The sequence below is a fragment of the Drosophila yakuba genome, chromosome 3L (assembly GCF_016746365.2).
Source record: "Drosophila yakuba strain Tai18E2 chromosome 3L, Prin_Dyak_Tai18E2_2.1, whole genome shotgun sequence".
In the NCBI taxonomy this organism is placed as follows: Eukaryota; Metazoa; Arthropoda; class Insecta; order Diptera; family Drosophilidae; genus Drosophila; species Drosophila yakuba.
In genome coordinates, this window is record NC_052529.2 from 2,411,028 (window position 1) to 2,426,014 (window position 14,987).

A 14,987-nucleotide genomic window follows, 5' to 3' on the forward strand; every position below is an offset into this window, starting at 1 on the left:
GATGGTGAGATGGTGAAAGGGGATTAATTTAATTGCATTATGGCCACCACACAGAGTGGCGCCTCCACTAGGATATAGCAATATATAGCAGTACCCCCACCGCCGATTCCCATTACCGATTCCCCATTGACAGCAATTAAGCAGCTACTGCATATTACGCATACGCCCCGTTGTGGCAGTGAACCCACCTCTGGATCGCTTGCCGCACAGCCGCAGGAAATTGCATCCTTTGTGCGATTATTGCATAAATTATCACAGTCCACACCCGCTAAGCCCCCCCTGCTTCGCTCCAAGGGGGAGCTGCGACGCCTCTGTCTCGCCTGTCGCTGTTCGCTGAGTATGAGTGGTAGTATTTGGTCGCCGGCAATGATGGGTTCCCGGAAGGATAGCTTCTTGCGCGGCTTATCGGTTTTGGGGCGCTCCAGCATGATGCTGCCATTGCCATTGACAGTACATCCCCCTCCCCCTCCACCGCCGCCACTGCTCAGGCTGGAGCTGCTCTGCTGATCGCTGAGACTCTTGCGCCGCTGCAGCTGATGACGCTGCTCGGATCGCTGGTGGAGGAGATGTGCTCGCCGGAGCGCCTCCGGCGATGCTTCATAGTGATCGCCGGGTAATCTCTTGAACTTCAGCCGCGCCTTCAGAACATCTCCATTCGATTGGGCTGCCGTGGATGTGGAATTGCTGGCCTTGTGACTGGACTTGGCCACGGGCTGCTCCTTCTTAATGATGTACACCGTGTTCTCATCGTCATTGAAGAGTATGTGCTTGGGCTTGTGGTCTATATAGGTGTCGTCTATGAAACGTGGTGGCTGACTCACAGGAGCTCCTCCCGTCGCTGGTGCAATTTCCCGCTCCACACAGCCAATAAGTTCGCGAATATCCAAGCTTTTGTTGCGCGACAGATGCTTCTGTTTCTTTTTGTGCGACGGCACGGGAGATTGCGGTGGCTTATCCTTGAGCTGGAGATTCTTATCGCCCACCAGGATATCACGGATGAGACCACCGCCGCTGCGGAAGATGTTCTTGTGATAGTGCACCTCCGAGGATTTGTCTGCGGCTGGTACCGTGGAAACAGAGGCCTGCTGCTGCTCCGCCGGCTGACTTTGAGCCTTGGTCATGTTGACCTTGCTGCGACTCCGCGTCCAGGGCAGGAAATCAAAGGCCTTGGTTATGGGACTGCGTGGAACGTGGGCGGAGCCATCCGGATGACGCTGCTTGTGCGGAGCAGCCATGGCGAGGGTCTTCTCGTGCTTCATGGCCACAACAAGCAGCTGGACTGAGTTCGCTGATCTGCGAAAAGTATCCGCAATCGGCAAGGTCGTTAGCTCGCCAATTTGTCACTGTTCACACTAAGTTCAATGCTGTTCAATGCTGTCTTTTCTTCACTGCTCACTGCTCACTGTTCACTGTTCACTGTTTTCAATACAATTCAGTCCAATTAGTTGGCTATTAATTTCATAATTGCTTAGGGTTCTGTGGCCAACTCCCTTGATCCAGGTTATTCACACACCGCAGATGCGCCATTTTTCACACCTGCCAGGTGCTATATGCATTGTTTATGTTGCTCTTTCGCCTTTGGGCTGTTGTTTTTGATGCCGTTCCTTTTGCGTATTCATTTATTTTTTATTTGTGTATTGAATTATTCGCAACTTTTCATGTTGCCTATATCTACATATCGGAAAAAATATATATATATATTTTTGGGTAATTTTGCCGAATATTTCTGCCGCGTGCACGACCGCAATTTCTCGTTTCAGAACACCACCCCCTCCAAAAAAAAATACAAAAACTGTCAATCTGATGTGGGTATTGTTATGGCTAGCCAGCAGGCGAAATTTATGTCAATCAGCCAGCGAATGATTTGCAGCGGTTTGCTGTCAAGTGAATCAGTGCCCAGTTGCAGTTTCATAAGCATCAAACTTCGAAGGTCTCTCATGTGTAGGTATTTGTTCAAATTGTTAATGGAACAATGTGTTTTAGGGAATTTTCTTTTTAACTTTATCTTTTAAGTAACAAAGTACTTGTTTGAGTAAACAAGCAGCAATTAGTATCAATTTAAAGTTTATTAAAGTGCAAATTGAATTTCCGATTCTAAGTTAAACACCAAATATGTATAAATTCGCTAAAGGTCTAATCTTTAGCATATATTTTCATAACCAACATAACAAATTCAATTAATTATATTTGGCAAAAGAAACAACCCATCAGTCACAAAACATTTTGCTAAACATTTTCCATTACTAATTAAGGCTGAGCTGCCGAATAAGTTTGTGGTCTCGCCTTTCAGGAGAATCCCGGCCAGAACTTGGCCACCACTCGAGCACTTTGAAGGGCTACTTCAGTGGCGGCAGGTTGAGCACTCGCCACTCGCCATAACGACATTAACAACACATCAATTTGAATTATTTTGACAAGGAGTGACAGCACTTGTTGCGCAAGTTGGCAAACAAAACTGAGCGGGTGAAGTGAAGTGAAACAATGCGAAGCATATTGAACGTGTTGTAAGTTCAATATTTGGGTATTTGTGGGATACAAACGGCATTTAACAGTCCTCTCAAGCCAAGTTAACAAGAGGCGTCGAATCGTCTCACCTGGCCGCTTTATCAGCCAGTTCAACGTTCCAGCATTGCGCATACGCCACGTGCGCCATGGAAATCCATCTTAACGAAGGTGCCAACTGATTGTCTATCGCAACTGAATCACTAACTGAATCAACACACATATATCTGCCTCGCGTGGCTTGTGCAATTTCGCATAAATCAAATTGAAAACTATAAAAAGTAAACGGATAAAGTGTGTGGCAATTTACATTCGTTACAGCAAAACCAGAATGAGAACTTAAATAAATATGAACGAGAGAAGAAGGAAAATTGCGTGGCATTTTCGTGGAAAACTACTTGAAAATTTATGGCGCTAAGAATGACTTTTGTTAGCTCTCGTTTTATGTATTTATTTGAATTTTAATTTCCATTTTACCCTGCACAGCAATCAAATCACTGCCACTGCCACTGGCACTGGCAGTTTGTTTGTTTTTCCCGGGCTCGTTCGCCTGTCATAAGGGAAAATTTTTTACAGCGAAATCTTTGTGTCTGGTCTGGCTTTTTAGCACCGTTTTTAATGGCATTGGCATTGCCATTGCCTCTGGACTGCCGCCCTGATAACCCCGTGCCATCTGGCCAGTGTTTACTGTGGCCATAAGTCGCCGGTGGTCACGATGCTGAACTCACAGCACCCGGAGGCAACCACAGAAGCCACTTCCGCAGCTGCAGTTGACCACAGTGGAGCACAGTTGGCCACAGTTTACCACAGGGAAAACTGCAGCTCGTAAATTCTGCACATTGTCACGTGGTCCAGATGGGTGGACATGTTGCTACTATCCCCGTGCTAATGAAGTACTCATTAGTCATGCAGAGGCTGCGGCACTTGAAAATTCGGCTAACACACAGATGAGTATAAACGAAACGAAAATACCCCAAAACATATAAACTTAAGTATTTATAATTCGCCTCTCGAACAAAGCGAGAAACACCTGCACACCGCACAACCTGCGTCTTTTCCACTCCTCGTTGTTCGATTTTAGAAATACTTTAAAGTAGGCTATTAAAATAATGGATCTATTTTGGCTTTAAAAATGCAAAAAAAAAAGAAACCAAACGAAGCAAAGCGAAGCGAAACAAAACAAAGAAAAGCGAATCGAATGTCGATGGGGGCAACCATTTTTGGGAATATGAAAATGGAAAAAGGCAAGCAGAATTAATAAAGGCACGTTGTGGTTTTCCCCGGGCCAATGGCTTTGCCAAATCCAACAGACAACAGGTAAATTAAAATGATTTCCCCAGTTTCTATGAACTATTCGAAACAAAACTTGAGAACAAAGTTATGTTTATGAAAATTCCATTTAAATTTCGTGTTTATTTGAAAATTTTCAGCTGTCAAATTAGCTTTGGCTTGTTTATTGTACTAATACGAAATATAGATATAAGTAAATAAGCTGTGCAGCGCAAGGAATCGTAAATATTTCAGCCATAATATCACGTGTGCGTTCGAGTTATTGACCATATTTCGATTTATTTATACCAGCCCCCTAATTTCCGTGAACTACCTGTGGTGCGAGTAGCTCATTAACAACTAATATGCATAAACAGTGAGTTTAGAACAAGTGTACGTCACTGAGCTAAGTTTGGCCAGGATTGAATGAATTTTATGAATGTACTCAAGAAAAACATATAAACATAATTCGTTCACAAAGTGCTAGCCTCGTACTAAAATCGCATTACTTTCCGCACTTTGCAAACTTTTTTCGAGTGGCTTGTGTTGCGGCTTTCCTATGCCAATTAATTTTCCAGTCAATTTTCCGCTCTTGTGGCTCATTATTCAATCCTTAGCATTGTTTAAAAGTATTATGTTTGTGCTTTTTCCTGGCCACAAGCATTTAATGGCGTCAGCAGTCGAAATGGCAGAGAAAATCAGAAAATCGGAAAATGGCATGACAAAACACTTTTGTGACTTGATTCCTGAGAACGATTATTTCCTTTCACATTTCGAAACATTCCATTTCTCGCCCCACTGGGAATGATGATCTATGGGTGCGTTTAAATATTTTCCTTAATTCTGTGACATTGCCAGAATTTATTAATTTGATTAGCATCAGGCGATGTTGAGTTTCATTTCTTGAAGGGGGGATGTTTATTTGCATGTGGCAGAAATATTCTTATAAATTTTATTTAGTTTATTTTCATTTCGTATTATTATTATCGTTATAATTTTTAGCACGTTGCACTGCACGAACACTCACGCACTTATTGCATAATTTGGTATATTTTGTCGGTGATCAAACGTTTTGTGAAACGCCGCACGTCTGCAAAGGGGCGCCGTCTACAACGCACTGGACAAAGACCGAAATGGGAGAGGAGATTGCCGATCGATATATGTAGGTATACTCGTAGATCGTCTTGTAGCCGGCTAAATGGAAAAGCTTTTTCCGCGAAGCTTTTCCGCTCAGCTGTTGGCCGTTGGCTCAGCTCCGCATCTACGTGGCTACACGCTGCGTTTGTTTTGGTTTTTCTTAGCCGTTCCAACGAAGCCATATTGCGAACCGATCAGCGAAAACCCCCTGAGGCCGGTCCAACTTGGCGTATGCGTGATTGCAGCCACCGCTGTGACGCCATTGCCTTGTGTTTCGCGGAAGTAAACAAAGCGGGATCTTCACTTGTTTCGGCCATTTTCCGTTTTGGCTCCAGCTTAGCCATTAATCATATCATACCTTTTATCGCTTTGTCTGGCCGAGTTTGTGTTCGTTCAGCTTCCAAATTGCGTTGCACTTGGTTGCAACTTGTACAACCAAATGCTTGGGTGATACCTGTGTATCCCATGCCTGCCACAGGTGCAACGAAGCTTCCACTGACGCACACGGCGTATGCGCGATTTTCAACACGTGCAGTCGTCGTATGGATAATAATGCCACTGTATTGTGCTGTATGTGCTTACTACCCTTCTACCTCTGGCCTTAATTTCACTTGTATGTCACTTGTCAGACATTTTGAGAAACCAAAAATACATTGCGACTTCGCTTTCGCCTTCTGATGTATTGGAATTTTTTCCGCAGAAGTCCGCTTGTTAATTAGAAAGGAAAAAATAGAAATGCCAACTTGACATTGTCTACCGACTGAAGTTGAAGGCCAGACGATTCTTTTTTGCGTGCTCTCTAAATTTGGTACATTTCTGACTTGGAATTAATCAAAAGACCGCATTCGAAACGAAATCAAAGCAAATGCATTTCCCCCAGGCCACCACAAAGTAAAATCTGATTTATTTATTTGGCAAATCTCGGCAATAGCTTAATGGGGGAGCGATGTCGTCGCGCAAATGGGCGAATCTCTGGCGATCCACTGCCCACAGCCATATAACACGGAAATGGATGTGCCGGCTGGCCAGCAGAATGATGGACAGTTGCGACTTACTTTTCGCCGGTCTTGTTTGGATCCCATTGCGCTGTAATGGCCAATGAAAAATTGGTCTAGACTCGGCAAAATTGACAATGAAAAATAACCATGGAATCATTGGTTCGATAAATAGAAACCGAATGGGAGAAGTGATGGCGAAAGTGAAACAAATAGTTATAAGCAAACTGAAATGTAAAATTTGAGTGTAAAATTTAATTTACTAGCACATTTTCAATTAAGCAAGAATGGAAATTTTCAAAAGTAAATTTCAGTGCACAAGCTTTCAAACGTATGCATGTATTTTGTTACTTATGAGCACCAAGTTTATTTACACATTATGTGCTATATTTTGAATATTTAAAAAAAAAAAACACATTTTAATTAGGCTGCTTCGCAAAAATTCGGATTCCCAGTATTTTTCCACCCACTATTAGTCACTACCAATTAATGAAAACTAGATCAAATAGGACGCAATTTTAGCACATCTAATAAACTGCACTTCGCTCTTTATAGCGTGCATATTTTTTTGTTTATTTGCTAGTTGTTTTCGTTTCGGTTTTCCAATGCTGGATACTAGCCAAAAAGCTGCATACCCCTAGACAGTTTGCACAAGACTAGGTTTTCCTATTTTTAGAGATTCCATGGGTGGCGATGCGGTATGTAGTGCGAATGGTAATGTCAAGTAAGTCACATGTAGACCGCGAATTATGCGACTTGCGGTCATAAACATTTCATTGGGCGAAGTAAAAGGAAAAGCTAAATGCAAACATTCGAAACTGGAAACTCACCTTTTTGTGACTTTTGAAGACGGAACACTTGAACGTATCCGTGCTGGCATCGCGCGCTATGTAGCTGAATATCTTGAGATCGCTGCTGTCGTGGGACACGTAGAATATTCTATAGATGGGATGATTGAGCAACTCGATGTCCTCGGGGTCGTTGGTCCAGTTCTTTTTCTAAACAACAAATAAGTTAAGTTATATAGAACATATACAGTTAGGCCTACATTGACTTACTTTTCGACGACGCTTTTTGAGCACAACGCGTACGCCATTTACCGATATGTGGATGGTGACCTTTCGCTTCTTCAGATTCTGCACTTTGCACTCGTACTGTTGGGTAAAAATGAAGAACATGTGTCTGTGTAAGTTTTCTGCGAAGAAGGGGCCACGTTTTTCCAGAATTTTCAATTAACATTTGACTGCCTGTGACGGCTTGGCTAATGGCAAAGACATGACAATAACAAGCGCCAAATTTACCACGTCTTCCCCGCACCACTGCTCCACTCCCATCTGCTGACAGACAGGGCTAATACACAATAACCTACATACTCACACAAAACCCCCCGCTCCTCCAAAAAAAAAAAAAAAGGGAAAACCCGGCTAACTTGGTTTAAGCCAGGACACGCACGACTTCTGGGAGCGATGGAAAAGGGAAAGAATAAACAAGCCTCGTTACTTTTAATGCTACTAGAATGGTTTTTCTCTTCCAGCCAGAGCTTCCTCTTTGCCTTTTGGCCATATGTATATGCGTAACTGTAATCAAAGTGTGTGGCGCTAGCAAATTCAAAGTGTGGCCTGCATTTCGGGGACTGCGAGCTGGATGAATTCAAGATCTTTAAAACCGCCTTTCGCCCGGATAAAAAGCTTCTTTAATTGGCAGCCGGAGATGCGAATATCCTACGCTCGCACGCCACGCGTTCAAATTCATTTGCGTTCCACGCGGCGTATGCGTAATACTCACCCTTATGCGTCGCATGGCCTGAACAATCTCGGCTCGAGTGTTCGGTCGTGGCACCTCTTCCCAGCCAACGAACTGCAATGGAAATAAAGGATATTGGTTATTGTTGAATGCTCAAACAAAATGGCCACAAAGGGCTTTCAAGTTTGTGCAACAGCCAAAGTGACAGGCTTTAAATGAAACAAGTTAATTAATTAAATTGTTAAGCTCTTAGAGTTCCCCAAAATATATAAAATAATTTACGTATAGTAACCGCAAGCGATTCTGTTGCCAACAGCCTCGACACAGTAAGCTGCATTCCTATTTTTAGTTGGTTTAATTTTCTAAATTTAAGCGACAATCTGCCCTTTGCCAAGTTCTATATGGGCTACGATCCATCAATTGCTAAACTTATATACAACGTTTTGCATTTCGCTGTCACTCAACCATATGTGCATAAACTTGGTGGATTTGTGCAAATTTATGGCCAAAACTGAATGCAAACTGCGGTGACAGCAATTGTTTGAAAATAAAAATTGCAATTTTAATGCACAATTTTTGTCTTGTTTGCGTTCTCGGCTATTTGTTTAACGGCAAATGCAGCTCAAGGATAACAAATGCGTAGATATGGACCTAGATCTGCGAATTTTATTACAGTGACAACAACAATTTAAATGCGAAATGACATGACAACAACCACAATCGGCCAGTAGAGTGAAAGAGACGCTGATGATGCCATCGTCGACTGACAGTGACAAAATGTGCATGAGATAGCAGTCACGCCCCCAACGCCTCCCATTCCATCAGATACACTCATCCGAACAATACAAATAAATATGTAGTGAAGAGGGTTCATTTTTTCGTTGGCAAAGCCTTTCGCCTCGCCGAATGTCCTTATGCAGATAACTTTTGGAATGTTTCACGAGAATAGGGTGTTTCTATTTATGGCAGCCAGCATATGTCTATTCTCTATGATCTATGTCAAGTTATGGTAAACAAATCGAAAGTTTTTGCGCCACATTGCGATGTATTTCTGCGAATGCTAATTTGCTGGATGATTAATGTGCTGGTTTGTGGATATAGGGGATATGGCGTGTGCCGAATCCATATTTTTTCGGACTAATCCAAAAATAGCACAAGTCAAATTTTGATATTCGGCAGAAAATAGATCTCTGCACATTAATTGAGAAAATTATTATGGAAACACCAACAGAGGTAATGCCAGTGCTAATTGATTTCCACCTACGTCCTGTGATGAATGCCATGTGCCCTAAAAGTCTGGAAGGCAGTTCATTAGTCAGAATGGCGAATGTTTACTTCTCCCGAATACACTTATGATTATGCAGATGCTGAAGAATATTTTTAAAATACTCGCTAGCTGAAGTTTATATACCCAAGAGTGTCAGGACATATAAATAGATATTTGCATGCCATTACCATTCAAAGGGTTATGAAACGAAGCTTTAAATTCCCCACAAAAGCCATCCGGCAGTAAGCCCATAAAAAGCCATTTACAAAGCGGAAAGCAGCCGAAGATGGAGCAGAAAACAGGCAAAATGGTATGGGGAAAAAAGCGAAAAATGGGAAAAAAGCGAAAAAAGGCAGAAACGAAACTCTCACTCTCGCCCACAAATATTTGGATTGCATTAAATTCATGCAAACACAAAGGATCTAGGATACACAGAGCGCTTATCCTCTCCAGCTAGACAAATCCCCGCGCAAATAAAATAAAGAAAACCAACTTCAGACATGGAAAAGCGTTTCGCTCACTCTTTTGCCTAGCTTTTCCTATTACTTCTCACCCCACATCTCCATTTCCTTTTCAGTTTTCCCCGCCCACTTCGCCCAATTCACCCACTTCGCCCATTCGCATCCTTTTTTTCACTTAAAACCCATTCCAGTGCGACGGCTCTATGCAAATAGCCGCTGGACTTTGTTCGTCGCTTCGTTTAAATTCATTTACTTTGATTAAAACCCCGGCCAAGAGTGGACCCTTTCGTCCTCCAAAGTAGTAAACTTTTATACATCTTTGCGTGGGACTAGGCGCCTTTGCTCGCAGCCGAGTTCATACTTTATTTAAAGCCATAACTTTACCTTTGTAAACAGCAAAAGATATGGATTCATTTTAACTGTTTCCACCGCCAACAATTGCATAGTGTTTGTTGATTTCATTTTCAAAGGTTTTAGGTCTTCATAAAGTTTCCGTATTGTGGTTTTCAGACCTTTTGATGAAGAATTGCTTTAACAAATTTACATAAACTTGTTTATTTAAGGATACTCGTGTTTATTACCCATTTATGACTACAACAAATAATTGTTTGGTTTTCTTAATAAGCAAATGGTTGTTTAAGACATTTTTTCTGTGTACACAATTTAAGGTTTCAAAGGTTTATGACCCGCATTACGTTTATTGGTGAATGTCGTAGACTCTGTTTTGATTATGAGTTTTATAAAACAACTCACGTTTTTCTCCCACTTTCTATGGCGTTTTTACCTTCCATTAATTGCGAGCATTGAAATCGATTTTCCCCACTTCCAGTTCTATTTTCATACATTTGTTTATTTACACTTGATCGTTCGGGTGAAAGACAAGTGAAAAGTCAAAAGCTGGCCACGTTTGTTGGCCCTCTCCGCGTGACGTCAGTACGAAACAGTCGAAATGCTCAAGGTGTCCTGAGATATTACCTGCCATTTGTGCAGGCAAAAAGCAATTAAGCTGCGCTTAGAGACAGCCCATAAATCCCGACTAAGATCATCAAGAAATTGAATGTTGAATTAAGAGATTTGAAGGGGGGGCGCAACAAAAAAGAATTAGATGTGTTTCAAATGGGTTGGGACCACGTTCAGCCGATGGCCAACGACAAACAGATTAGAACAGCTTAGTTGGCCGGCAAAAAAAAATATGCGAAAAATGAATAAAAGAAAGCCCCTTGGCGCTACATAAAAAATGTGAAAAACTCTGGAAAAGGATTTGGTTTTTGGCTTGCCTTTCAGCCTTCCGCCAGCGTTTCGGCCATGGCTAATGGCGCTTCAGGCCGGACCAGCTTTCATGTTCGGCTTCCACTGCCCCTTTTGCTCTTTTGGATTTGCCTTTCAACAATGCGAAACATTTGTTTGCACAGCTTTGCCCGCTACGACGGGCAGCCGCGTTGAAAACATAATTTTTCTTGGTTTATTTACAAAAAAAGAAGGGGAATGGAAATGTAAAAAAAAAAACATTTATGTGTACACACGACCCCTGACCCTGACGCATCACTTTGTGTCGCAATGCTGCAGGGTATCAACAATTGTTTTCTTCTTGTTTTAATGCTAATCCACTAAAGGGGTATTATGTTTCGATGGATACGAAAACAGAGATTAAACATAAAATTTCACTTAAAATGTGAATCATTTCATTTTACTTGAAAAAAGTTCAAATCTTATTAAGTATTATCACAAATACCCTGAAGATAAACTGCATAATACCAACAATACATTTACTTTACACTTTACCTTACATTTCTCTGATTTTCAAATGTATTAAGCATACTTTTGGGCATTCAATGCCATTAAAAGCTTTCGCAACTAACACCTCGTTGTGGGCGGAATTTTTAATGTATAGTAATAAATTATGAAATGTGAAAAGAACATTTCACTAACCCCTTGCACATATTCACTTACACACCTGCATGTTTAACATATGCTTTACACTAGTGTTGATGTGCAAAAAAACATTGCATAGTTTTCAGGGCACATGAGCAAATGGCAGAAAGGGGAAAAATGTGAAATGAAAATGTGAGAAAACTGCGGAAAAGCTCTTGCTCTTTCCCCGAATCTCTTTGGCCACTAATTCGACATGTGTAAGAAATTTAAAAATTAATTAGGAAAAAAGAAGGCAACATTTAAAAGCGAGATGATATGTTGAAGCCCCAACGAAAATAGATCAAGTCGTATGGTATCGTACAAGTAGTAAATTGAGGCTGTTTATTGAAACATTTAATTGGCCACTTTGGGAACTCTTCATTGGAAATTCGTTTTAAAATTGTTGATTGAGAATTTGATGTCTTCGTTTGTTTATCGATGCGGCATGGCTAAAAAGCATGTGTGTAGAGGAATTTCTTTGATGAATGTTGTCCATTTTAAGTGCATGCTAAATAAAGTCTGCCTTGGCCTTGACTGAATAGCTTGGCATTTTCACTTATTTAAGTGCAGCAAGGAATGGTGTTTTAAAGTAAAATACTTGGCTAAAGTTTAAGCACCCTAAATTGCATAGAGTAAAGAAAATTATGAAGTAATTGCCAAAAAAAAAGATGAATGTACTGCAAAATCCTTTTTTACTGCTTAAGGTACAAGACACAGTCTTAAAGTAAAGCTTGGGTAAAACATTTAAAAACAAGCTCAACAGGGCGAAGTTAAACCTGAAACTGCAAGGAAGAAGTGGGAAAGCAGCCCCAAGAATTTTCGCTAATAATGTTAATTCCATTGCCACCTTCTGCAGCTTCTGCACCGCCCAACTCCCAGTGAAAACCACCGCAGATAATCAGCAACTCTTGGTTGTGTTGTACTTCCTCCTGGCTTTTGTTTTGCTTTCATCTCGGGTTTTAGTTTTCTGCTGTCTCGGCCATCCTGTCTTCATTCCTGTCCCTTCTCGTTCCGTTGCGCAACTTAACTTCCTTTTGGGTTTCCCGCCCAATAACCAACAAGCAAAGGCAACCCAAACCAACCACCCATCATCCTCGTTTCAGGCCATTTCATTAGCATCATCCAGCCAGGAGCCAACTTAATGAGATGGCGGGCAAAACTTTGAGCTGTCTTTCTGGTTTTTTGTTATGCATAACTTTGGGCATTTGGCTTGTGCTTAATTTAAAACAATTATTTGACGAGTTGTAAGTGGCCCAGGCCGCAAGCCAACTTGGCTCAAACCGAATCAAAGGTTGGTCGAAAACGAGCAAGCAAGTCTTCTGCTCCACAGCTCCACTCATCTCCAAATTGCAGTTGGCCAAAATGCAAATCGTTTGGCCAATAGCACGCCCATCCCTATTATATCTCAACTATGATAATTTGCTGGCCGTTAAGCCGGCGGGAAAATGCGCAGCTCGAATGCAAACTGCAAACAAATGAGTTTGTCTGGTCGAATAAATCATTTCGTGGGATTTGGTGTTGCAGTTGGAAATACTGCAAATGTTGGAAATGGAAGTGTGCCCCCCTTTATCAGCTACTCGAAACTAAAGTGCAAAGTCAGGCTGTCTAAGTGGCGTGAAGTGAAATGCTTTCTTTTAGCCAACACTCGCGGCAACAAGTTAAGTGCAAGTTAAATCAACATCTGAATTTCCACGGTGCTAAAGACACCGGAATGAAGAAGATGCTCGGTAGGTGCAAATGAAATGAGCAAAAATGTGCACTGCGAAAAATCTGACTGATTAAGACTAATAATAAGGGAGAGTTTTCTTAAGCTGCAATAGCACATTTAAATTTTGTGGTTTTTTTTATTCATACCGAAGTACAAATTATTTTCTAAAAGTAACTAGATATAATAAATATTTCTTATTTACCTCAAACGTTGTTCAGAAATTTATGTAAAATGTTTTTGAAGGTTATGCTAGTTCTTGCAACCATTTAACTTTCATAAATAGTCAATTTTTCACCTAAACCTAATATCTGTGCAGAGTGTTCTTTCAATTTATTCTCTCCATTTGGCCATAAACCTGCATGTGAGTCTCACCATCAGACGGCTAATAAAAAACCAAAGACTTGCTTTCTGTGGGCCTGCATTTGCATAAGCCGGCCCCAGCCAGAAAGTGCGATTGGATATGTAGGCATTACTCACCTAATCCATCAATGACTAGCCCAGATAATAGTCAGTTTCCGGTGGAAAAAAGATACAAATTATGCTTTCTGTTTCGTGCACTTCGCACTCCGCAGACATAAAACTCTAAGCTAATAATAAACGATGCGAAAGAAATGGAAAAGCAAAGGAACGACACGGAAAACGATAAACTATTATCTGTGTGGAGATAATAAAAAAAAAAAAATATGAGTAGGGGGGTCTTCAGTTGCATTCTTTGTTTGTTCTTTGTTACGACTTTCGACTCACTTCATTAACTCCCCTCGCTCAATTGTGGAGTATCAAGTTTTATTGGCCCCATAGTTCAGTTCAGTTCGGTTCACTTTGGTTCAGTTTATATCGGCCCTATGGAAAAGTAAAAGTTTCTGTTGGCTGCTGTCCAGCGGTGACCCATATATCTATACTGTGTGTAGTGTAGTATCCCACAGATATTTGGGTTCTTTTCAAACAAAGCGAATCGAAACGGAATGCATTATGCAAATGCAGCTGCCACACCACACCACACCACACCAGCATGCAAGAAATGCATCACGAGGCGAGAGTATTTATATTATGATGAGGCAACCATGTCGGGATCCATCTGACCCCGATCCCTCCGGATATATGTGGGTGTTTCGGGTAAGTGAAATGTTTTGTTCGAGCATAGTCGGGGAATATCGGGGCAATCGACATGGACATGCAATACAGACAGTGGACATGCCTTGTTCTCCACATCTAATTGCAATTCCAATGAGTCGAGATTAGACAAGCGTATCGTGCTGGGCTACAAGGCATCTCCATCTTCTTGATTTATATGTGCCCCGGTTTTTGGCATACTTTAGCTGGAATAACATCTCCGCAAAGTTTCCTCCCAAACTTTCGCTTCTGCATTCACAGTATTCTAGAGCAGGGACCACGGTGGCGGCAAAGTTTTCTAGTCAAAGGTAAAATCAATAAACGAGTTACCATTTGGACAGTGAACACGGTGCACAAAACCCACCCGACTTACCAACAGCCACCCTCTTCGACTTGGCCATAAACAATTGCGGGTACGAGTGGTGGGTACTGAGGGCGACAAAGCGTACACAAGTGGAACAATAATAACAAAGCAGAAAATCAATTGGAAGTACTTAGGCAAACAATGGACCAAAGTAATGAAAGCCAGAAAAAGAATGAGAACAATAAAGGCCTCGGCTCCATCCCCCTCAATTTTATTTTGTAACCAATTTAGCACAAGGCGATTATTTCGATACCAACATTAAGAGTAGCACAAACGACACCTATAATTACCGATGTTCGAGTATACGAAGAAATATCAGAAATATAATATTAGTCATTTACCTCAATTTTCGTAATAAGTCTAATAAAAATGAAGTTTCGTCTGCGACACTGTTAAATTCATTTTGATTTAATTCATTTAATATATTATTTATTTTTGCGCAAAGCCGCAGTGCGGCTTAAATCACATTTAATATTATTATTTAATATTATAGAAGTTTGTATTATTTCAAGCCACAAAC

General features: G+C 41.3%; 1 protein-coding gene across 7 annotated transcripts in view; it reads right to left on the minus strand.

Annotated features, from left to right (window-relative positions):
• The window catches only part of LOC6532538 (capon-like protein), a 45,041-nt gene that overhangs the window by 8,442 nt on the left and 21,612 nt on the right, over positions 1 to 14,987 (minus strand). For 4 of the 7 annotated variants that reach the window (XM_015193936.2, XM_015193939.3, XM_015193940.3 and 1 more), the window contains exons 3-5: positions 7,689 to 7,760; positions 6,962 to 7,057; positions 6,734 to 6,901 (exon numbers count right to left, since the gene is read on the minus strand). In XM_015193936.2, coding sequence (XP_015049422.1) covers positions 6,734 to 6,901; positions 6,962 to 7,057; positions 7,689 to 7,760 — 336 coding nt within the window. Of the gene's footprint in view, positions 1 to 188; positions 1,982 to 4,802; positions 5,213 to 6,733; positions 6,902 to 6,961; positions 7,058 to 7,688; positions 7,761 to 14,987 lie in introns of those variants that run through there. The other 3 variants (XM_015193938.3, XM_015193937.2, XM_039374973.2) reach the window with 3 other exon arrangements.